At 45.8% G+C, this 22,586-nt stretch overlaps 1 protein-coding gene across 5 annotated transcripts in view; it reads left to right on the forward strand.

Moving 5' to 3' along the window:
* The first annotated feature begins 1,021 nt into the window (after positions 1-1,021).
* fgfr1a (fibroblast growth factor receptor 1a) overlaps positions 1,022-22,586 on the forward strand; it is a 38,333-nt gene continuing 16,768 nt past the window's right edge. For 2 of the 5 annotated variants that reach the window (XM_072704550.1, XM_072704557.1), the window contains exons 1-4: positions 1,022-1,391; positions 11,414-11,579; positions 20,873-21,130; positions 22,030-22,113. In XM_072704550.1, the coding sequence (XP_072560651.1) occupies positions 11,441-11,579; positions 20,873-21,130; positions 22,030-22,113 (481 nt within the window). In that variant the 5' untranslated portion in view covers positions 1,022-1,391; positions 11,414-11,440. Of the gene's footprint in view, positions 1,392-1,539; positions 1,748-11,413; positions 11,580-20,872; positions 21,131-22,029; positions 22,114-22,586 lie in introns of those variants that run through there. The other 3 variants (XM_072704556.1, XM_072704558.1, XM_072704553.1) reach the window with 2 other exon arrangements.

Genomic DNA, 22,586 nt, shown 5'->3' on the forward strand with positions numbered 1-22,586 from the left:
CTGGGGAGGGGGGGCGCACCCTGGACAGGATTCCAGTGCACTGCAGGGCACACACTCACACACTATGGACAATTTAAATATGCCAGTATAGCAGAGTACCTGTAGGAGTGGGATCCAGACCCTGAACACCACCCCCCAGCCCGGTTAAGATGAAAATAAAAAAACATTTTCTTAATAGCTAAATATGACAAATAAAAGAACACTGACGTTCACTATTGGAAAAATAACCACATATTATAAATTCCAGGTTGCTGGATACGAACAAGCAATTGGAAAAATATTTATACAGCTAATTGTTCGTAAAAGCTCCAATTCGTTTGTAATGATTTTATTCCTTTTGTACTTATTTGTAATCATTTGAATGCTTTTGTGCTTCTAGTAAAATTAACTAAATTAGGTTATTCTGTGCACCCACTTTTTTTCTATGGAATAAACAGAGTGAATAGACATCAATCAATGTTACAATTAAAGGCTCCGGTTAAACTCAATGTAGAGAATATTAGGGGATCGTATTAAGTAAGCTTCAAAATTTACCCTGAGAGAACTTAAGAACGTCATGTATACATTTCAAAATAGAAGGCTCTGTCCTGGTAAACAGGCAGGTCATCAGTTTAAATAAATTTATATTAAAGCTTTCACACTTTAAAGAATATGATTATCCCTTTCGTTTTTACGTGAATTTACTTTTTCTACAAACTAGTCTCACGAAAAATCATTCTCAATTTTGCCAAGATTTTGAGTTAAATAATGGTATAAATAGGACTATAATACTGCTTAAATAGCCTATATTTAAATTTTACTTTCCAGACACGTTACATATACTTCCAGAACAAATACATCCAGAACAAATAGTTGACAAAGAAACATGGACAGTGTAAAAAACTGTCGATGATTTGTATTGTTTTATTTATTTTTTGGCGAAGAGTTTTGTTTTCCGGAAAGCAAGACTACGAGCCCCATGATGCCAAGAGGGTGGGCTGAGCCGGCGGGCACCGAGGTGTGGAGGATGGCGGGGAGGGACGCAGGTTGGGACTCGGTTGGAGGGATTATGCATGCTTCGTGGGGGTCGGGGGCGGCCTCACGGCTCCGGAATCTCCTTGTCTCCGCATCGTGGGAGCAGACCGGGGAAGTCGCGCAAAGTTGGAGATGCAAATGTTACGTGTGGGCGCTTATAGAGCGAAGAAACATTTGAGTCGCCCAGAAGTCTCGCATTCTCAAATTATCGAAAGTGCACAAGCTATACATAGTTCATGATTTAAAAAAAAATTATATTATCTTTCGGATCGCAAGACTGGGTACAAAGTTATTCTGAATACGGTGACCGGATCGCCAACACTTTTCGCGAACAATAAAGCGGATCGGCGTTTTCTTCCCATTTTTCGCTTCAAAAGGTAAAAAAAGAAGTTTTTCTTTGTGTCTCATAAATGTTTCGTGCTATTTTGCATTCATTCCCTGTTTAATGGGGGTTTACACGTTCATTTGTAATCAGAGTGCTCTTTTCCTAAAGCAAAGCAGACTTGCGCGTTTGTATCGAGCCCCTTTCTTGCTGGATCGGCCAATTAACTCCGCTCTCCTGTATTTACCGTATTTGATGTAGTGGTTATTTAGTATCCTTTCAAAGCAAGTAAATCTATTAACTGTTAAGAATCAGTACCTACGAGTACGGTGAAGTTTTTCGCTTCTTAGGCGAGATCAGATCGGATTTTCACCTTCGTTTGCTGCATCGTCAGATCGCAGGGTTACAAAGGTAAGATCTTCGTGAGGGAGAAGAAATCTTCGTACAGCACGTACCGAAGTTTTTGCTTGTGTCAATGTAATCGACACTAGACGCTTTCAGAGTTTTACGTGCGATTCATTATAGTGTGTTTATGCGAAAAGATAAGTGAGTAGTTACATCGATTGTCCGTATTTTCAAGGGACACTAACTAGAGTCCAGCGATTAATTCAAAATAATTATAAGCTATACGATTATTTGTTAATAAATGTTTCATAACTATTATTTGAGCTATCAGCCGTTGTTCTGGGACTGTCATTGCCCTTTTTGTAATGTGTTAAACGATTCATAATTTCTGCAAATCATGCAGTAGTGCCTTCTGAACACTAATCATGCCACTATAAGTCCTAAAACTCTCAAAAATGTTAAAAATGCTGTGGTCATAACGCAATACCAAGTATAACAGCCGTGGTCGTCATATGATATTACTAACTATGTGACTCACGTTCTTAATATTACAAATGGGATAATTTATGGGATACTGCACATGGTGCGAGTCTGATTCATGTAGTAATTTTTACGGATATACTGGCTTACTGAATGGTGCACGGACTTGAATTTGCTGTAGGAATCTGCATTTCCACCACGGTAGGTGTTTGCTTCTGTGTCCATTTGTCATATGAGGATCTAATACAATTCGATGGACTAAAGTGGCCAGCGTACTTTTTGTCTTGCCCTGACCCACCCTGACAACATCGCATTTAAATCAAATTCTTTTGCTGTTGATTAAATAACAAAAGCGTGGTTTAATTGAATAGTGACGGGTTCGTGCTTTTGGTTTTAAAGAATTAAATCGCCTTGGTGCATGTGGATGCTTGAGTTTATCTCGGCTCTCCAGCATGCATGTTCTTGACTTGTATTGAGTTGGGTATCACTGATTGTAAAGACAATGCGTGTAATGTTTTAAAGTAGGCTAATGGACCTTTGGTGGTGGTGCACATATAGATCATGATTTGTGTCTTATGTGTTGCAGTTCCAGCTTTTAAACTGAATAGGTAACCCTGGGCACTTTAATACTTTCCCGCTCACGTGGTCGCGCAGACCAACGTTAAAATAACCCGCCGTGCGTGACCGCTGATAAATCCCGAGACAGAAGGTACCACATGGTATAAAGAAATGTCCTAATTAGCTTTTCCCCTATAGATTTATTTTTCTTTATTCAAATTGTAGCCTATTCTTATGGGACCGAATGAAATGTCTTTTAGCATATCAATACAACTGAAATTACCATTCAGTTCTTAAAGGCATCAATTTGCATGTTAAAACATATTACAATGGTGACCTTTTGAGTACTTTGAAATAGTATTTGACCTTTTCATCGAATTGATTCCGCAATTTTTTTGTCATGAAATTTATTGTGAGTTACAATAGTATATTATCCTTTAAAACTCTTGTCCAAATATGTAGATTATATTTCAGTTGTTGTTTGCAAGAAAGAATACCTCAGCGCACGAATTAAATCGTCTGATGAGGATATAGAATAGAATATCTTTACTGTCGTAGCACATGTACAACGAAACAAAATAGGGTCTCTGCACAAGCCTTATTTAGTATTTCCATCTTTTACATTTCTGGTATTGCTCTTCTGTGTCATGCGACGATCATGTTGCATTCGACCTGCTTGGATCAATAAAGGAAAATCGCCACGCACTCGGATACGGAGTAGGGGCCCGAAACACAGAGACGAGGCCCGGCTTCGTTTTTGGCGAAGCTCGGACTGGGTTAAGAGCTCGGAATGGGCGATGCATTCCTGAAATGCCTCGCGAAGATGCCGACGACCAGAGATTGAAACTCATCCTGCTCCCGCGGGATTTACCTCGTTCGCAAAAGAGCATAAAATGCGAACAGTGGGAAAGTCTTTGCGGATATGCCGAAATTTGTTGCGCTCTGATGTGAATAAATCTGACTGCACTGACCCCGAAGCGGTTATAGCAGAAACTAAACCCCGATATTATTCCACTTCCAGCAGAAATAGTAGCGTTTAGTATCCCAGAGCTGAAGCGAGATTAGAAATGGCTATGTGAAACCTGTTGAAACACAGCTGTGTGTTGTAATAGAGGGTAATTTATGTTACCCAGTGCAGGAAATATAATTTATCATTTGTTCGTGAAAAGGGGAAATAACACAAATGTTTGTTACCCCAGGCTTTGGGGGATTTTATTCTCGTCTAAATTCAAGCATTGGTCAGCTTTGTACAACGTGAATAAACATATTTTAAAGTATGTCTTGAATCCCAGAAAGCAATACGGACTATTTTTGTTTTTTTATATAAAACGAATTTAATGTGTTTCAGCTTTACTCTTGGCTTGCCATTTGGCTATGGGCACAGCATGCTGTTTTACAGTTCATCTTTATCTGGAAAGCATCTCCACTCCTCCTCCTCTATCCTGTCACGGTTCTGGCCGAGTGAGTCTCTCCGCTGGGGTCCGGGGGGGGGGGCATGAGCGCTGCCCACTTTCCGCTCTCGACCCATGTGGTATAGAGAGACGGAATCTGCTGGTGCTGTCCTCGTCCTGGTAGATGACACTAAACAGCCCATAATCTCCCCCCAAGTGTCCAAAAGCAGCAGCTTTCGCAAACTGCAAGCATGGTTCATGCGAGTGGATTAAGGGGAGGAGATGGGAATGGATGTCTTTGTGTTTGGAGTTGAGTATAAGAAAACCATGGACCAGAACGTGCTTGATAGCCGCACCTGAAATGGCTGACACTTTTATGTTGGTGCGGATAGTTTAACTTTTGTTTCCTTAACTTCTGGGGTCTCCTTGTGATTTACAGTCTTCATCTATCTGGTGAGACTTGAGGAATACCTGCTGCGAATTGCCTTCAACCTTGGAAACCAAACATAGGAAAGCACATCTCTCTGGGCAAATAGTGATCTCTGGAAGAACAGTTTGGGCGAAGCGGATGGGAGAGCCGCATGCTTGTGGACTGCGGAGAGTGGGGCGGCCTTTTTGCCGGCTTGTGCGTACGGCAGGACAGGTTCCCCGTGTCCTGTTTGCCGAAACGCCGCCGCTGAGCGGGGCCTTTGTTAGCACGGCTGGTTTTTGAGACGTATTTGCTTATTGCCAGTTCTCGGCCCGACTGACTTCCATACAAGTCTCCACAAGCACGGACATCACAGGAGCGAGGGGGAGGTGCAGGGTCCTGCACAAACAGGGCGCTTGGGTGGGTGATGGGCCCCTAATGCTGACGGGAGGGAGGGGGGGGGGGGATCCCATTGGCTCAGCTGAAGCTGTTATGCGCAAAGTGCAGTGATTTTGCTGTTCATTTACTATTTTTACCATCTCCCCTCCCCCCCAAGGGCAAGACAACGGGAAAAAAAGTAATAATTACTGCTCCTCGATGAGAGCAATTTGCACCAGAGCTCGCAAAGTGAGAGATGGATCGGTCCACTGTGGCAAAAGGAATTCTCATCCTTGTTAATAATGTCCTTGAGGTGACCTTAGTTTAGGATGGAAGCCTCGGCGAGGGAGAGTGCCATCTGGAATCAAGACCGCCATTGTTCATTGGCTGCATTTCGTTAGAGCGTTCCTGACATCACTCTCCAAACATTGATACAAATCACTCCTTTGGCAGCTTTCCCAAAAGCTGAGGGAAAGGCTGTCCCTGCCGATGCTGCCGCCGCTGGTGGGGGCGATGGCAGCAGGAGGGGCCACAGCTAGCTGCTACGGGGGGGAGAATCTCGTGTCTCGTGCCTCCGTTATATGTAACTTGAGGCATTTCGTCCCCAGATGGAAATGGAGGGAGGTCATTTGCACTGCCGTTTGCTTATTTGTATAAATCAGTAGGTGCTGCAATCGGGCCTGTTCACTTTCCGGAAGATGAGCCTCCTGTCGCAGCTCTATGTGTCTGGTTTAATCTCTCGTAATAACGGAATTGCCCTAAGCTTCACTTGAGATGCACTTTGAAATGAGAAGGCGTGGACAGATTCCTACCCAGATTCCCAGGAGGGGGAAGGGTGGAGGTGGTGGAGGTGGGATGGGCTTCCACCCAGTTTCTGGTGGAGCTGTGGGAAATGGGGAACCACCATCTGGCTGCCCTCAAAATCACTGGATTTTTGAGGCAAACGCTGCAGTCTCTATGAACAGGGAGGTGACCTTTGCTCCTTCACTCATGTCACTCTGTGTTTATTCGGGAGATACAATGTGACTTTCTTTTAAAGGGGCGTATCTTAAATTAATTATTGTCCCGTTGAGTGTTAAGATTTCCATTTATGCTAGTTAAAGTAGGGGCTGGAGCTATGACCATCCCTGTGCATGGATGCTGGAGAACACCAACTTTCCATAAATTACATATATGTTGTAGATCCTTTATACCTTTTATATGCTATGTATCTTAGTCATCTGGTTATTTTAATACTACCTTCATCTGTACATCCTTGCTGCTAGACCAAGAAAATTCCTTTCCCAGGAGCGTCGCTGACGTGTTACCTGAATTAGGAGGCCAGTTGTGGGTACGGAGCCTGTTTGTCTCTACACATTACAGGGGAAAAATAACAAAATATGTATTTGTAATAATTCTTAGGATTCTGTTACCTGTTCCAGTGGTGTACAGGGTGTATGGGGAACGCTTGACTGAATGATGATAGCTGAGGTTTTATGGTTGGTGGAAGAAACATCAACAGCCTTGGATGTGATAAAATCATGTGGGAGGAAATTAATATTATGAATAAACTTGCAAGGGAGGTTAAAGAATAGAGTGATGGCACTCGATGAGTGTGAAGAAAAGTCCTGTCCTGCATGATTAGTGGATTAACTGTAATGTCCGTGTTGAAGACATAGAGCCCTATTATTCAAATCACGGTCCTCGAGGTCCGAGCACTGCTGGTTCTCCAGCCTTCCTTTACCTGTCAATACAAGGCCTGGATTTGGAATCGAGGTCCAGATTTGAAGAGCCCTGACATAGAGGTTCAATGACCACTTTGTCATTAATGACAAAGTATCCAGCTGTCAAGAAACATATCACAGCCTGGCACTGGGCTGAGCTGCAGTTACTGGGTCTATCTCTGAGAGCTAAGATCAGATTTGTTCAGAATATAGTATTTCTTGTGACTCTGCAGGTGTAAAAGCAGAATAGGATGGGTATGGACACTTTTGAACTCTGGTGCTGGCAAAGACTTTTAAGAATACTGTGGACCGCAAGGAGAATACTTAAGTGTCTTCTTGATCAAATTAAATCTGACATTTTCACTTGAAGCACAAATTCCTGGACTATGTCCATATATTGATCTGGTACCTTGGGGAAGGCCGTGATGCTTGGGAAAGAAGATAACAGAAGAAGATGATGACCAGCGATGAACATGACTTTGGGAAGACCGGGACATTCTAGGGAAATGCCCTCTGTAGAGCAGCCAGGACCCCACATCAACTTCATCATGTAATAATGAAATTTCTGCACAGAGATTTCTACACCATCCTTCAAACTTGACAGAATGAAGCAGTTTGACCTTTTTTATGCAGAGCTGGGCTACTTGGTGTTGGTGAAGTTAAAGGCATGAATTCCAACAGGACTGCTTGGACACACCAGAGTTATTAATCTTAATCTTTGTTATTCAGCCAGAATGTAGTTTCATTAGATTTTTAATGCTAAAGCCATTAGCATATTTTTTCCTGCCCATTTCCTGCTCAAAACATTAGATTGTTTCCATGAGCACTGTGTTTATGTACACGTCATGGTGAAGATTACATCGCATTTCTAAGACTCTGCAAAAGTGTCATTACCCTTCGCTGTGGCCTTTTCAGAAAATGACTGTGTAATGTTGAAGTCTTTAGCGTAGCAGCAAAGGTACAAATGCAATAAACGGTTGAGGATGTGACCCCTTTGCTCGGATAACACATAAAGCTGGGAAACAAACACATTTCCTGCACTGTTTATGGACATCCTCTGCCTTGTGTCCCGTTCATCCAAGCATAGGCTCCAAGCTCACTGCAGGCTTGAGCTGGGTTAGGGGTTATGGAAGATGGGTGGATAATTGATTAATTGCCATTCATATAATTGTATACATGTCTTTTATTCTGGAGGTAGCGTCTGTCTTCAGAAGTAGATCTTCCCCCTTTCTGGTTTGAGTTGTTGTCTGGTCTGCCAGGCTGTTGGCGAAGGAGCCGTGATTCTTGTCTTGTGGTTGATGTTCTTGCATAGAACGTGCAGCTTCGTAGATGTTGAGATCATGCCTCTTACGAGAGCGTCTCCGTTGTTCCTGCTCTCTGCTAGGCGGCGGTGGACAAGCAGGTGGCATAAAATGTCTTTGTGACTTTATTCCCGGCCAACCTTATGTGTACAAGATGGTGAAGACTGTCCTGCAGAGGACTTCAGCCTCGTGTCATACCTCCAGCACAAATGAGAAGAATTCCAAAGAAGGGCTTTTGAAAAGGGGTAGTTTGCTGGCTTTAGGAGCCATTTTCTGCCAAATGTTTACGTCAAAGCCTGTAGCTGTTTTATCTTTGGTGTTGTTTAATTCTCCTGGCTGTTTCGTCACAGGTGACACAAAAACCGGTCGAAACAATGCAGCTTAACAGTGAATCACTGCGTTTACGTCCATGATATGAGCGTAATGTCTAAACTCATCTCTCCAGCTGAATCATTAGAGCCAGCTGACACCTCAGGTACCCCTCACGCGGGTGTGTCCCTCCCTCCTACGGTGGCATACCTTTTCGGTGAGATCAGGGAGTTAACGGCATCAGTGGTTCATGAAAATATGCATTTCTACCTTCATCCTTCTCCTTCATCTGAGGCCGTTTCCATCCACTGGCCAAGCGCGGCAGGATAATGTTGAAAGAGACGTCATTAATGATGTCGGCGTTCCTTTTGTGTAATGCCCCTTTTAATGTTTGCCCCTATGTTTCGTCAAGGCAGTAACACCCGGGCATAATCTTCACTACCTTACATGGGGGTTCGTCTCGTGTGCTGGGGAGAGGCTGGAAGTTTGTTCGTCTGCCAAGATCTTGGGGAAAGGGGGGGGGGAGAGGTGGGTGACGGTGAGTTACCGCATTTTCCTGTGAGTGGAGGCCCCAGCCGGAGCCCCGAGGAGCTCTGATTAACCTCCACCTCCGACTTTGCCGGCTTGCCAGGGACCCTGAGCAGACTGGGGCTCCTCGGTCTGTTCGCTCCGGAGCGCCCACTAATTGCCTGGGTCGCGGTCCCACTAATGAAAAGTGGCAAGTACCAGTGGAGTGGCTCTTAATTGCCGCTTCCCCGCAGTGGGGTCTCCGCCGCAGTCGTCCGGGAAGGACCTTTTCTTTGTCTCTTCTCCTTTTCAGATTCCGACCTGGCTTAAAGGGGAAGCATGGTAACTACATACAAAATAAGGACTGAATGGACGTTACAGTGGTGTTCCAGCAGAGTCCATTGGCTGCAAAAGCCAATAAACTCTCAGGCTGTTTTGCGCCCCTCACCCCTCCCTCTGGATCGCACTGTTATTTATGTAGTTTGTCATTGTCAGGTTGTGTTGACTCTTTTCGCAGAACACCAAGAAAGGGGTCTGTTGTAATTCTAATCCTGACCTGTTTGGGGCATCAGTTCTGGGAGCTGGCGGCCATGTGTGTTTACATCTTAGGTACGGATTGCTAGCGAGCCCAGCCGCGTTCGTTTTTAAAGCATAGGCCTCCTCGTAAATTTCTGTGGGCCGGGCAAGGCGGTGCACCTTACACAGACAAGTCATTTATTTAAGAGATTCTTAAACTTTATGACCGGCAAGACTTATGGCTGCTGTCACTAGCTGAGCCTATTTTTGTGTCTCAGAATTGAGAAAAGTAGATTGAGGTGTTGCCGGTGATCTCCTGGCGATTGCAGTGTACCGTCATGACATCTGCTCTCCAGGTGATCCCAGCCCGGTGAGAGAGAGCGGAAACCGAACGGGAAAGAATCTAATCAGTAAAGCATGGCGGAGCGGATCATTCTCAATTTCCACTCACGTTTATCACATTACTATTACGGAAATGTTATTTTCGTTTGCTCCAATATCTTGTGTGTGTAACTGACTGACCCCACTGTCCGAGTGCCTGTGCATTTATTTATCAGTGTCTAGCCTGTCGTTTTATTTATTTATTTGAAATTGTCGGACTGCTGCATAATTAAGGGAAATAAACAGAAGCATATGGAGCGGACAGTCACAGCTGAGCTCGCGGCAGCGTACGGCTGGCAGAGAGCGTCCAGCCCAGACTGGGGAGCAGAAGGTAGTAGCGGTAATTGCAGTCTAGTGACAAGTGTTTTCGGGAAATGCGGTTGGCGGCATTAGACGCGCCCCCCCACCCCACCCCCTAAGTAGGCCGTGACTCACCCCTGATGGGCCCGCGATGACTCATGCATCAGGATGGCCAGCGTCTTTGACTCAGCTGGAATGGTGACAGAATCCTAGGGGTTTTTTTGTTCCCCCCCCCGACGTGGTGGAGTGGAGAATGAACGCACCGCTTTGGCGGCCAGCATAGCTAGTGGCTGTGTGGTCCCACCTCCCCTTCCTTAACAAGGATAGATTTTACCCCCGAAGTCCCCCCCCCCAGGAGAAGCCCATCTGCCTGTTCTTTGTCTGCTTGTTACGGAATGTGCTGGGCTCTAAGACCATGACCACATGCTGCTGAAAGCACCAGTCCTGGTTTATACTGGTATGCAATCCTCGGTTATTTTAATGTGGCTTCTTCAGATTACTTTGACACCTTAGATGTTGGGTTTGTCTGCGGTATGTTTTTTTTTTTTTGGGGGGGGGGGGGGTGGTTAAGTTGTTAATTGATTCCTATGACTGAATCCTAGCAAGCAGTATTAGGAGCAAATGGCCCTGGGGGGGGGGGGGGGGGAGGTGCAGCTGCATAAAGGCCGCCTGAAGGTGACTGCCCTGTGGGGGTGCACGCTCGTGGTCCCCCGCTGAGCGCCTTCTAATAGGAACTCCCAGCCCTGCCATGTGGCCTCTGTGTCTACAGATGGATCCAGTTCAGGCAAATGGCGATTCCCTCCCAATGGGTCAGTTACATGCTAGGCTGCACAGTCTCTAGGCGTCTGGTGCTCTCTGTTGTGTCTCTCGGTTGCCCTGACTTTAAGAGTAAATGCTGCTGGATGAGCAGCATTGCATCATGGGGCTGCGTTTGCTCCATTTGCTGCTCCCTATCCGCTGGCACCTGCTTGATGCTCTTTCCTGCAGAACTTTCCTTTAATTCCTTGTATATCTTGTAACATGTTACAACAGCGTTTAATTTCAAACATGCCTTGTTTTCTGCATTTATCTCCTAAAATGCTGCTTGAAGGGTTTGGATTTCTTACCATTGTCTCTTAATAAATAAACCAATGATTCTTTATTTAAAAAAAAAAAAAAAAAAAAGATTAATATTTGAGTAGTACTATGATTTTGCAGATTTAGGTTCAGTCGTATTGCTTTTATCGGCCGGACACTCTGATGACTTTCTTGGGCTGTCACCTTCTCTCAGTGTTTGTGGGTTTAGTTATCGAGTGAGGGAACCCTTAATTGCATGGGAACAGACAACAGCCAGTTTGAAATGCCTTACAGGGGATACAAATGTAATACTGTGTTATCTAAAAAGCATATTAGAAATGCATATATGTAAGCCTGCTTTCTAATTATTTTGTTATGCATATTTGCATAGTAAGTTCTTGCAGGGAGCATGACATCCCCCCCCCCCTCTTCTTAATGCCTAGGCTGTTGACCTGGATGGCCCCGTGCTGATGCCCCCGCCACCTACATGGAGAACGTCCTGCAGTAGAACAGGCCACAGCACGATGGCACCGTGGATCGTGCTGCTGTTCTGGGCTCTTTTCAGCCTCCCTTTGGTTTCCCAGAGTCGCCCTGCTGTCAAGGATCCAGGTAAGACTACATTTTCCTTTGGGTCCAGTATCTCAGTGCACCTCCAACATTGCTCTTTATGGAGAGCTGGTAGCCAGTGGATGTCCATCCCAGGTATCGAACCAAGCCGTGGTACCATGGAAAGGAGGGCCTCGGTAAGATGTCCTGCTGAATCGCTGAGCAGCACTTACCATTTGTGTATTTAAGGCTTTTTCTTACCGAAGTTCCTGGTTCCGAGTTCCTGGGCCACCTTGCCTGGGAACTTTTGCAGCTCCTGTCCACTTGTGCAGCGGGACATGGGCACACAAAACAGGAACTGTGACCTTAATGCTAAATAAGCAAGAGGAGATGCGAAACGCTCGTAGATTGGCAGTAGATTAACACGTAATTTCATATGAAATGACACCGTCATGCCAAAACAGTGGTGGAGCAAGTCATTTTGTTAGGTATTTGTCAAAATGGGGCACAGCCTTTTATTTATAGTTTATTTATATAAGCCAGGACATGTTTGTAATTCAGTATTAAATCCGGATCAATCAATCTTTCCTTTTTCACACAATAAAAAATTATGTAATGTTATCTCGCTAATAAGCACTAGTAAGCTTCACTGCCAGCACCGGCAATATTAGACCAAGTATATTATCAAGTTTTCTATTGCAGAAAAATGGGGACCAAAAAGGTATTCATTAATGCTTTTAATGTAATTGACATGCAAAAATAATTCCATCTGCTCGATTTTTGCTCCACTCTCTTTCTCTTTTTTCCGCACTTCCACATAACTACCACGTAAGTTTATCGTTAAAAGGCCCACACCAGTAGAATGAAACGTACCTAATCCACAGCAGGAACTAAAAAGCGGTTCAGGGACTACTTCCAATCAGTAACTCCAATCAGACCGAGTTCCTGTGGTGGGAACACGACAAGTTCCTGGTTCTGGGGGGACAAAAGCCCCTGGGGTGGGAAAGCGCCTTTATCGGGTTAGGGGAATCATTATTATTCCTCACAATAACGTAGCTTTGCAGCCTGTAAACTGTAGTCGCCACAGGGGCCGGTTCTCAGGAAACCTGCCCTGGGTGGAGTACAAGGTCTATGCAGGCTTACGGTGTTGAAGCTGCCACCTGCAGCTCTGTGTATTGCTCAGCATCCCCACCTTATGCACATTGACTCGAACCCTTATCTCCCAACTGATTTCTTTGATTGTCGGCTCTAGCTAATGATTGAGCCTGTAAACGTGGGTGAGAGGTCCTCGGTCTCACCTGCTTGTGTCACACACGTATCCGTACGGCTTCCTGGAAGATTTCAGTCTAGGTCTATCTTGTTGTCCTTTATGCAGTGTATTGCTTACAAATGGGATTTTAGTATCACATCTGAAAATTCAAATATTTGCGCTACAGATCCATTAAGTTTTTAAATGATGCTTGAGGTTTGGTCTGAATTATTCTTTAACAATGAAAAACTTCAGATCAGACGAAGTTCTTTTTTTCCCAGTGACTAACTTGTTGTTTTAGAATTACTTAAATTTTATAAAATTTTAAATTTTATTTCGGTAATCTTTCGGTAATTAATATGAGGGCTTGTAACCGAGCATGTGGTTCAGCGTTTAAACATTTTAGCCTTCAAATTTAGTGTCAAGTTTTAAACTAAAACTTTCCTTGGGCTTCATAATTTTTTTGCCAGTCTTGGCCAATCCGCCTATTAAACGCTCTTATTTCTGGCCATGCCACTCTCCTGTGTTTGATCTGCCTTTAATTGGGCGTTCTGGAAGTCGTTAAATGTGATATTATTATTTCTTTGTTTCATGCCAGAGGCCGCAGACCCCCACCCTTGCCACTCATGCCTGTCAGGGAGTCCTTTGCTGCTCTAATGAGGGGGGGGGGGCACAGATGCAGGCCTAGCAGCCGCCGTCTCCTTCTGGGGGCCCGGGCACCAGACCCAACCCACCTTGATCCACACGGTTCCCATCAGCCCGACTGTGAAAACGATCAATAGTAACAAACCTGCACGACGAATCATAGTTACCACAGTCATTGCATTATCTTAAAAAAATGAATGTGTACTTGAAACAAAGTATGACTAGAAGCAGAGTTTTAGTGCTTGTTTTTTGAATGGGAGGGCTTCATTTAGGACTTGTTGCAGTTCCCCGTTTTCTCCGCACCACTGGAAATGGCCAGTTGATACGGCACCCTTGTTAGGTATTTAGAGGAATGCTCAGAACTTAACACAAGGGTGGCATTAGCTAAAAAGAGCAGCGTGGGGAGTTAAAAAAAAGAAAGAAAAAAAAAGAACAACAATCATGAAACAGGATCCTTAAAGGGAAGTCTGCTCTGTCTTTAGGCTGCGAATGGAAGCCGCCTCTCCCTAAGCTGCCTCCGGGGGCCGCTGGTGAGCGGTGTTTACACGCCCAAAATGGGGAGTGGCTTAGAGCTGGCTATTATAATTATGGCTGTTATGAAAGGAGGTGAGCCTGTCAGCACAGAGAGCCGTGTGTTCATGGCACCGCCAGACCCCGGCTACGCGGCGGACGGCCCCACCTGCAACCCGCAGCCATGCCGGCTCATCTTCTCCGCTCCTTTGTAATAAGAAGGTGTTTGGTGTCACCAAGGGAAGAGATGACACCCAAGGAAACTATAAATTAGGTGGTGGGGGGGGGGGGGGCATTCCTCCTCCGCCTCCCCCAGGCTTCCATTCACTTTGGAGATAGTGTTTCTGGGAAGGGCTGGAGTTTCCTCAGGCCTGGAATGGATCGGCAGGTGGGCCGGCTCTGCGGGTTGGAGGAGGGGTGGAGGGATGTTGTCCTTCCGCAAGTGAGATTCCTATTCCCTCCCCAGAGTAGACGTGCTGCTTGGAATGAATCGCTTCTGCTCCGTGAATAACGTTCCCCTAGCCTCTAGCTACTTTTTTTTTTTGTTTGGTTTTTTTTCCCCTCTCACAAACGGTAAAACGCTTCTCCCTTTGCCGTCCTTTGCGCCAAAGTTGCTACTTTGACAAGGCATTGATGAGCGGGATGGCGCCTTAAGGGCATATTGGACCCATTCTAGCAGTTGTCTGGTTTAGCATTAGATCCTGGTAGAGCAGAGCTCTGAGTGGATAGGATGGGAGGTCTGCAGGTCTCCTGTGGTTTGTCAGCTATGTGACACATTCCAGGGGGATGGTTCACCAATCATAATTCATAAATTCATACGTTTTTTTTTTATGTTTTTTTGGGTCCACTCCCCCCAGTTTTAGAAGAAGGAGCTCCCAGTAGCCGTTCAGGTGTACTCTTGCATGCTCTTAATGGAGTGTTGAGAATAGTAAGTGGATGATTTGAAGACCTGTGGTTCAGCGTGGTTAAAATGTTGAAATTTTAGTGTGATTTTTGTGTAAATGCTCGTGCAGTATTCTTGTGTCACTCTTTATTAATCTTCTAATGACATTGGTCTGCATAGGTCTGTAGTCGATGTGGCTTATTAGGTTTTCAGGCTTCTAGTCTGATGAGGCATAATCTCTTTTGCTATTTCACAAATGTTGTGTGCGTTTGAGTTTATGGCTTTCTTCCAGAACTTTATCTGACCGAACCTATTTTCATATGTATTAAAATAAAGAAAATAGACTTTAGTTGTAGCAGTTCTCACTGTGATCCCTCCTGAAATGTGTTCCAGTAATATTCAGTAATGTCCAGTAATACAGTATTTGTGTCTCCCTGCCTGGACACTCCTCTGTGTGAAGCAGGTGATGCGTTGAGGGTTTCGCAGACCCGTGAGGGAGGTCTGTGTTTCTCAGGGAGGTCCTCAGGAAGCCCCAGACGGTCCACATTTTTGCTCCCTCCCAGTCCACAGTTTTATTCCCTTTCAGGCTAGGCTCAAGGCTAAAAAAGACCTACAAGACAACAGTCATCCATGGTGAGGAGGGCCCTGGGGGGGGGTTCATGCCCAGCCACTGCCTTTTTGTTCGAACATTTACGCTCTGTTTAGAAGGGGGGTGTCAGTCTAGGCCCCATCAGTCGGGAAAACTGTGACACCCTGGGCAAAGAAAAACAAAACTCCCAACTCCCAACCTGCTACACGTTAAGGACTTGGGGGCGGCACACTGGGGAGGCAAAATCAAAAGGACACTGCGTCGTATTCGTCCCATGCTGCCTCGTATGGCACTTAAATTTCAAAGTTTCATTGTCCCACCCCCCCACCCCCCCCCAAAAAAAAGAAAAAACACTTTTTGAAGAAACAGCCAGCTTGTTTAGCTTGTCTGATATTCCAGATGCATGGTCGTTCACCTAAGTCTCTCCCGCCCCTCTCAACAGATTGATGAGTTCCAGGTGTTTACGCCGTGGCCATGCTGCTGCAGTGGCGGGTTGTGGGTTTCATATGGGGCGGCGGACGGGCTTTGGAGGACGCCGGTCGGCGTGAACAAATGCCGGTATTGCTGTGACGAGCCCAATCTGTGCCGTTTCACGCCGCCCCTAATGAGGGTGAGGCAGCTGGGAACGCCAAATGTCTGGCACCTTTGATCCCTGTGAGTGGTTTGAAACGACCCGTTAGGGGGCTATTGAAGCGGTCGCAGTTAGGGTTAATACCTAATGTGCTGTTTATTTATTCATCGTGTGTTTGTGTTTTTGTCATAGATACTGGGAGCATTGTTGCCATGGATTACATGGGAAAGCCAGCATTTTTGGGCTGGATGACATACAAATGAACTTGTGAAACATTTTTCTGGAGTTAATATTTCACAAACAAGTTCTCTCATTAGGCCTGGAATTGTGCACCAGTCGTCTCTTTCCTCGGTCACTGCCGTATCCATTTCAGATTAACTTTTTTTTCTTTCTGTGCTTACTGAGCTTTGGGGTTCATCGGGTCAAGATGGTGGGGGTGAAGCAGCACCGTTAGCGTTGCTGGGACCGCCTGGCGGGGGCCTTACGTCCGCCTAAGCGCATCTGCCCTTCCTGCCCACGGTAGCCTGTAGTTTACCCCAGTCTCCTCCTCCCTCCAGCAGCCGGGCCCCAGTCCCTTGCTGGAAGTCGTTGACTGATCTCCCACAGAGATCCTGACGTACGTTCTGGTCTGTTGTTATTCCCCCTACCCCCTTCCCAAAAAAAGGATGAATGAGTGAGTTATAGAGGAACCCCCCCCCCCCCCCGCGGCCCCTTACGCCTGCTGCAGCCAAACAGCACGCAGAAGTGGGCAGGAAGTCCCAGCAGCAATCCAGCCGACCTATCGCTTCCTATCCTGAAGCGGCGCCAGGTCGTATAGGCCCGCGCGGCTCTGCGAGCCCCTCTCTGCGTCACAGGAAACGTCCTGCCTTACAGTTCACCCCAGCTCCGCTCCGCTCAGCAAGGGAGCCGAAATCCTTCAGTGGTTTATGTCATTAAGCTAACAATCAGGGCTATGTCAGGGACTATAATGCCTCCTCAGATGAGGAAGTCTTGTTACGGAGCTGCTGGTCTGAAGAGGTGATCCATAGTTTAACCACGCTGCGTCGAAGAACGAACCAAAGAGGGAACCGGGGGGGGTGGAGGGCACCTGGTCCGTTCTTTGCGCAGTTAGCGGTTCACACAAAGGCCTTCAGTTTCAGGACCCGATGAAGCGACGGTGGTCTAAGCGATGTTTTCATTTGTGCGTCCTGCTGAAATTACTCGCCAGAAGAAATAAAATCAATACTCCAGGCTCGTGTTTCTCAAGAAATCTCTTGAAAGGTTTTTTTTTTTTTTTTTTTAACTGGACAGAGAAGTACTTTTGACTTCTTTCAAGTTCGGTGTCTGGACATCGTTAATGACCAAAAATCCAAATGTACCCTTAACAATAAGTCTGCATTTCATTCATCTGCCTCGGTTGGTGTCCCCCCATCCAGGTGAACCAAACGTGTGTGTGTGTGTGTGTGTGTGTGTGTGTGTGTGTATAACCCAACTGCGATAGTCTAATGACAAAATATTTACATTACTATGTACTTAACACTGTTCATTGAAGTGAAAGGTGTTTTTCTGTTACTCGTGAAGCGGTGGTAATGTTTAAATATTTAAAAAAAAAAAGTCTTTGTAAGCAGGGATCTAATGGCGCAACAAAGAAATGATGGCTACAGATGTGAAGTTCAGCCAAATATTTGCTCCACATCAAAGTGACGCACACATTTTTCTAACGGCTTTATGGATTTTTTTTTAATCACGTACTTCTGCCCTGGTTTGATAACTGGAAAACTTGACCAAGGCGTCCTTTGTAAGGTGATCAAAGCCAGGCCTCATAGCGGTTTTCAGGATTTTATTTTCTCTGGTCCCAAACACTACTCTGATCTCATTTACTTTACTTTTTCTCCCCCCCCCTTTTTTTTTTTCCCTTTTTGGGGTTTGTTTTTGAGGAGAAAGTTGATCCAACCCCCCCTGGCCCCTTTTCCTGCTGGGATTAAGAGGCCTGTTAGGCATATGTGATCCAGGAAATACCTTTAGTAGGCCCAACTGTGGTCTCTATGGCAACTGGCACTGCGACCTGCAGCTACAGGCCCCTGTGTGCCCCCCCCCCCCCCCCCTTTTATTGTCTGCACGCTTTTGTTGGGAGAGTTCTCTTAAACGCAGACAGAGGGCAGGAGGTATTACTGTAGCCAGGCTTCTAAACGTGTAACTTCCTTTAGGAGTGTGTTGGTGGCTTCCAGTCTGATGCTGCTCGTGTTTTACTTTATAGGTTTTAAAAAAAATATCCAACAGGAAGCCCAGATGAGATCTGGAAGTGAATATTTAAACTTCTCCTCACCCCCAAAATCCATGGCGCCGCCTTTTCCTTCACCTCTCACCTTACTATCTGACATGTTTATCTGCTTGGAAGCCATAGTTCTTTTGTCAGCCCAAGTGCTGATACGGTGTCACGTTTGACTGATCAAATTTTAAAATTGAGCTGATCCTGATTTTGTCACCCCTCCCCCCCCCCTCTAATCTCAAAGCAGTGAAGAATGAGAAGCTCACTGGAAAACAGCGGAAATCCGCTGAAGATGCGTAGGGAGTACCGTCCCGTCCAGGTGCACCGTCGTCTGCGCGGGGGAGACCCGTCCGGTAATGGCTGCCTGTGGCCTTCAGAGCCCCGTGACAAATGGGCCGCCCTTTCTGCACCTCCGCCGAGGTGTGACACGAGAAGGGCTTGACACGCCGGCTTGACGCGGGGCCGGCTTTGTGTGCCTCCGGCCCCCATTGTTTCTTTGAAAGCCAATCCCCAGGGAGATCTGCTGTGTGTTAGTCACACCAGGCCTGGGCTCTGGGGAATCCATGCTTCCTAAACAGAGTGGACCCAGGAGGGCAATACTAGCTGACCCCCTCCCCCTCCCGGACCTTTTTGCCGGCCCCTCTGCCCTCTCATCATGCCTGACCGCTGCCTCTACACATCCCCTGTCCTCACTCAGCTCAGGGCCAGCTATTCCAGGGCCCCTGCACCGTACTGCTGCTCCCCAGCCCCTATGTTTACAGTCTAGCAGAAATCAGCTCACATCGCTCTTAATCCAGAACATAGCTCTGGGGTTTTTAAATGCAAACTTCAGTCAGTTTCCCTAGTTTTTACATTCTCCTCTCAAGAAAAGGCTGTATGTATTGTGTTTTTGAAGAGGAAGTTCCTTTCCATATCACTGTTTCACCCAGGGGAAATATTTCATATTTCTGAGTGTGTCACTGTAAAATGTCTATGATCATTCATGAAGAAGCGGAGGACAGTTGTGAGATTAATAATTAGGGGAGGCCCCTTTTTTTTTGAATGCTTTAGTTGTTTCATCCTCCCTTTGGGAAGTCCCAGAGTTGTTAACTTTAGGCACTTTCCCACCATAGGAACTTTTTTCTAAAACCAGAACTTTTTTTCAGGAACCAGGAACTTCTGTCAGATTCCTTTGGCAGGAACTTGGTTCGATTGTAGTTCCTCAGAGGGAGTTCCCAAATCTTTTTTTTTTTTTTTTTTAAGTCCTTGTTGCAGACTAGGTATTTTTCATTCGTCCACAAACTTCTGGGGTGTGCCTTATAGGGATAATCTTGCCGAACACAATTTACGTGAAAGTGCAGGATAAGAGAGAAGTATTGGAGAAACAATCAAGTAGATGGAATTATTTTTGCACCTCATTTACATTTAATGCAATAATAAATACCCTTTTGCTTGCATCTCCATATTTCTGCATCGGAAAATTCAACTGCTAACTAGTATACTAGTATACTTTTATCTAATGTCAACAGCATTTATTGGCGGAATCACGTTTCATTTGTTTTTTATTCTGTGGAAAATGAAAGACCAATCAGCCGGCCAGATTTAATACTGAATTATAAATATGTCACAGGTCATATAAATAAAAGGCTGTGTCCCATTTTGATCACAATCGATCCTCCCAGTAACTAACAAAAAACTAACAAAATGACTTGTAGATCCTCTGTTATTTTGGCATGGCAGTGTAGTTCGTGTGAAATTACGCGTGAGGTTTGAACTATTAGCTTTTGTTGTCTCCCGTGCTTATTTTGCAAACAGAAACTGCACAGATTTCTCTTGTGCAGTGGGGCAGTGACACACAAGTACAAAAGTTCCCGTGTAAGACGGCCCAGGAACTCGGAACCAGGAACTTTGGTGGAAAAGTGCCCTTTGTGGTGGCCTGTAACGTGGCCCCTGGCCTCTTCCATACATCCTGCCCTCACGGCTAACGGCAGATGGGAGCAGCTTTGCAGACCGGCCTCGGTGTGCTGATTGGCTGTCCAATCATGTTAGAGCCCTCCCTCAAGTCACAGGGCAAATGGGAACAAGGGGAAGTGACCATCATGCTCACCCCCCAGTCCGATTGCCTATTTAATCTCATTGCCGCCCCCCCTTTAGTTATTCCATGCCAGTTAGTCAGCATGTTAGTCTGCAGTTCGCCATGTAGGACATCTAAGAAGCTGACTGGGTAGGTCATGGAGAATCGTGTCCCCAGCCTGATCCAGTGATGGATGGGGTCCTGTGTATAGACTGTCATCCCAGATGAAGGGCGATATGTCCGGATGGGTTTTCTCTCCCCTGCTGCCTTTTATATCATTTCTTGGGCTCTTATCAGTAATTGAGACATTAGCGACCGCTAGCCCTTGCTAACCCCCAGCAGCAGATGCTTTCAGGTTCCAAAGTGGTGGAAAAATTCCCAACCTCTTCTGCTATTCAGTGTTGGAATGGTCAACTTTTTTTTTTTTTGGGGGGGGGGCTTTTATTGCCATTTACCACAACTGCTCATTGCATGTTCTGTATTCGCTCTCGCCCATCTTTGTGTGTTAGATGTCTGTCCCTGTCTTCCCTCCTCTTTCGGTTTCACACTTGTGCTCTCTATACACTCATTGAGACGCCAGTCTAACCACTCTCCCCATTCACGCCTAGCTACTGGTGAAGTGCAGGTGACGCTGCACACCCTGCTCCCTGGCAGTCGGTTGGATCTGCAGTGCTATGACACGGACGACTACCAGGTGGTGAGGTGGACCAAAGACCAGGTGGCACTGTTGGACGGCGAGCGCGTGCATCTGCGCGACGGCCACCTGGAGATCGACCCCCTCGATGTGTCCGACTCCGGCTACTACGCCTGTTTCTCCCATGGTCCCTATGGCAACCACAGCAACTACTTCTCTGTTAACGTCACAGGTATGTAGATGCATCCCCAACTCTTCTGGTAGCACATATAAGCTTCTTTGACAAAAGCAGGTTAAATTTAGGGTGGTATGGTGCCTCCCTTTGCATTTCATCCAGACACCCCCACAAGCTTCAGCAGGGTAGGCAGGTAGAGGATGGATGATTGGATGGATGGAGAGTTCCATTATACTGCTCTTAGAAGATAACACAGGAGGTGGTCAGTCAGGTGGACTGTAAGCTATGGACTTGAGCGTTTTCCTCACTCATTATCCCTCAAACTGGGTCTTTGCAGACTTTGCAGATATATGAATTGTGCTAGTACAGTTCTAAGCTTCTCCTCCTTGTGGTTCTGCCGGCTTAATACATGGAGAATGTGTACACCGTAATGTGGAATGTTCTGGTCATTTGGAGGCCAAGAATGCTGCCGTGTGTTTGTGGGGGTATGACTCGGCTATGTGAACGCTGTCACTCCCTGGCACTTTCCCCCTCATGTCCCGTGACCCAGTTCTCAAAGGACGATTTGTCATGACTGAGTCAGCGTGTCACTGTGACAGCAGTTGTGAAATCATACATATGCTCTGGATTAGTAGAAGAACTTGGAAGTAAGAGTTATAGAAAAGAGAACCTATTTCAACTGCTTTTTGTTCTGACTGTGTCTGAGATCCAGGTTTCACTCTGTTTTCTTAACCCATAGGAAAAGGGGAGAGGAGTTGTATCCCATATATATGGTTTCACAAATCAGTGGCTCTCTTTCCCATAACAATGTGTCCCTCTCGTATTACTGCAGTCTTTCTCATTTGCAGCTGCCCTTATTATTTGAGGGAGATATCGGTTACAGTGAAGTTTGACAGAAACGTCCACCCGAGTTTCACTCTCTGCTGACACTTACTGCGGCCGTCTCGTCTTTCTAGCCGATGCACTGCTGTCCTCTGAGGACGAGGATGAAGATGAGTCTTCCTCAGAAGAGGCAAAGCTGCCCAACTCTACGAAGCTACGTAAGTGTTAATGTCCATCAAAGCAAAACCTAGGCTTACTGATCAGCTTTTATTTATGTACTTGTATCAGTAGTGCTAGTATTTTTTAGTAAAATTGACTTCACTTAATATCCCAGGTACAGGTTAAGTTCCATGCTCGAGTCACTACTATAAGTCTGTCCTTAACACCATTCTGGCTTCCTACCTCTCCTGGGGCATTTCTCAGCACCAAGAACACAAAGACTGTACTTGAGGTCTTGGCAAGACTGATATGATCTTGCCTCCCAAGAACGAACTTGGGCGCAGTGAATTATGGGATTGGTCCTATTTAGTGAGGATGCAGACAAAGTGTCCTTGATATTTGGGGTGGAGCGAGAACAACATTTGGGGATATTTACCGTCCTCCGTACTTCTGTTCTTGAGTATTGGAACTGGTCTACAACAATGGAAGATGACGTAAAACGGCTACACGAGAACACAAGTACGGTCAAGTG

Source organism: Paramormyrops kingsleyae, chromosome 2 (assembly GCF_048594095.1).
Source record: "Paramormyrops kingsleyae isolate MSU_618 chromosome 2, PKINGS_0.4, whole genome shotgun sequence".
NCBI lineage: Eukaryota > Metazoa > Chordata > Actinopteri > Osteoglossiformes > Mormyridae > Paramormyrops > Paramormyrops kingsleyae.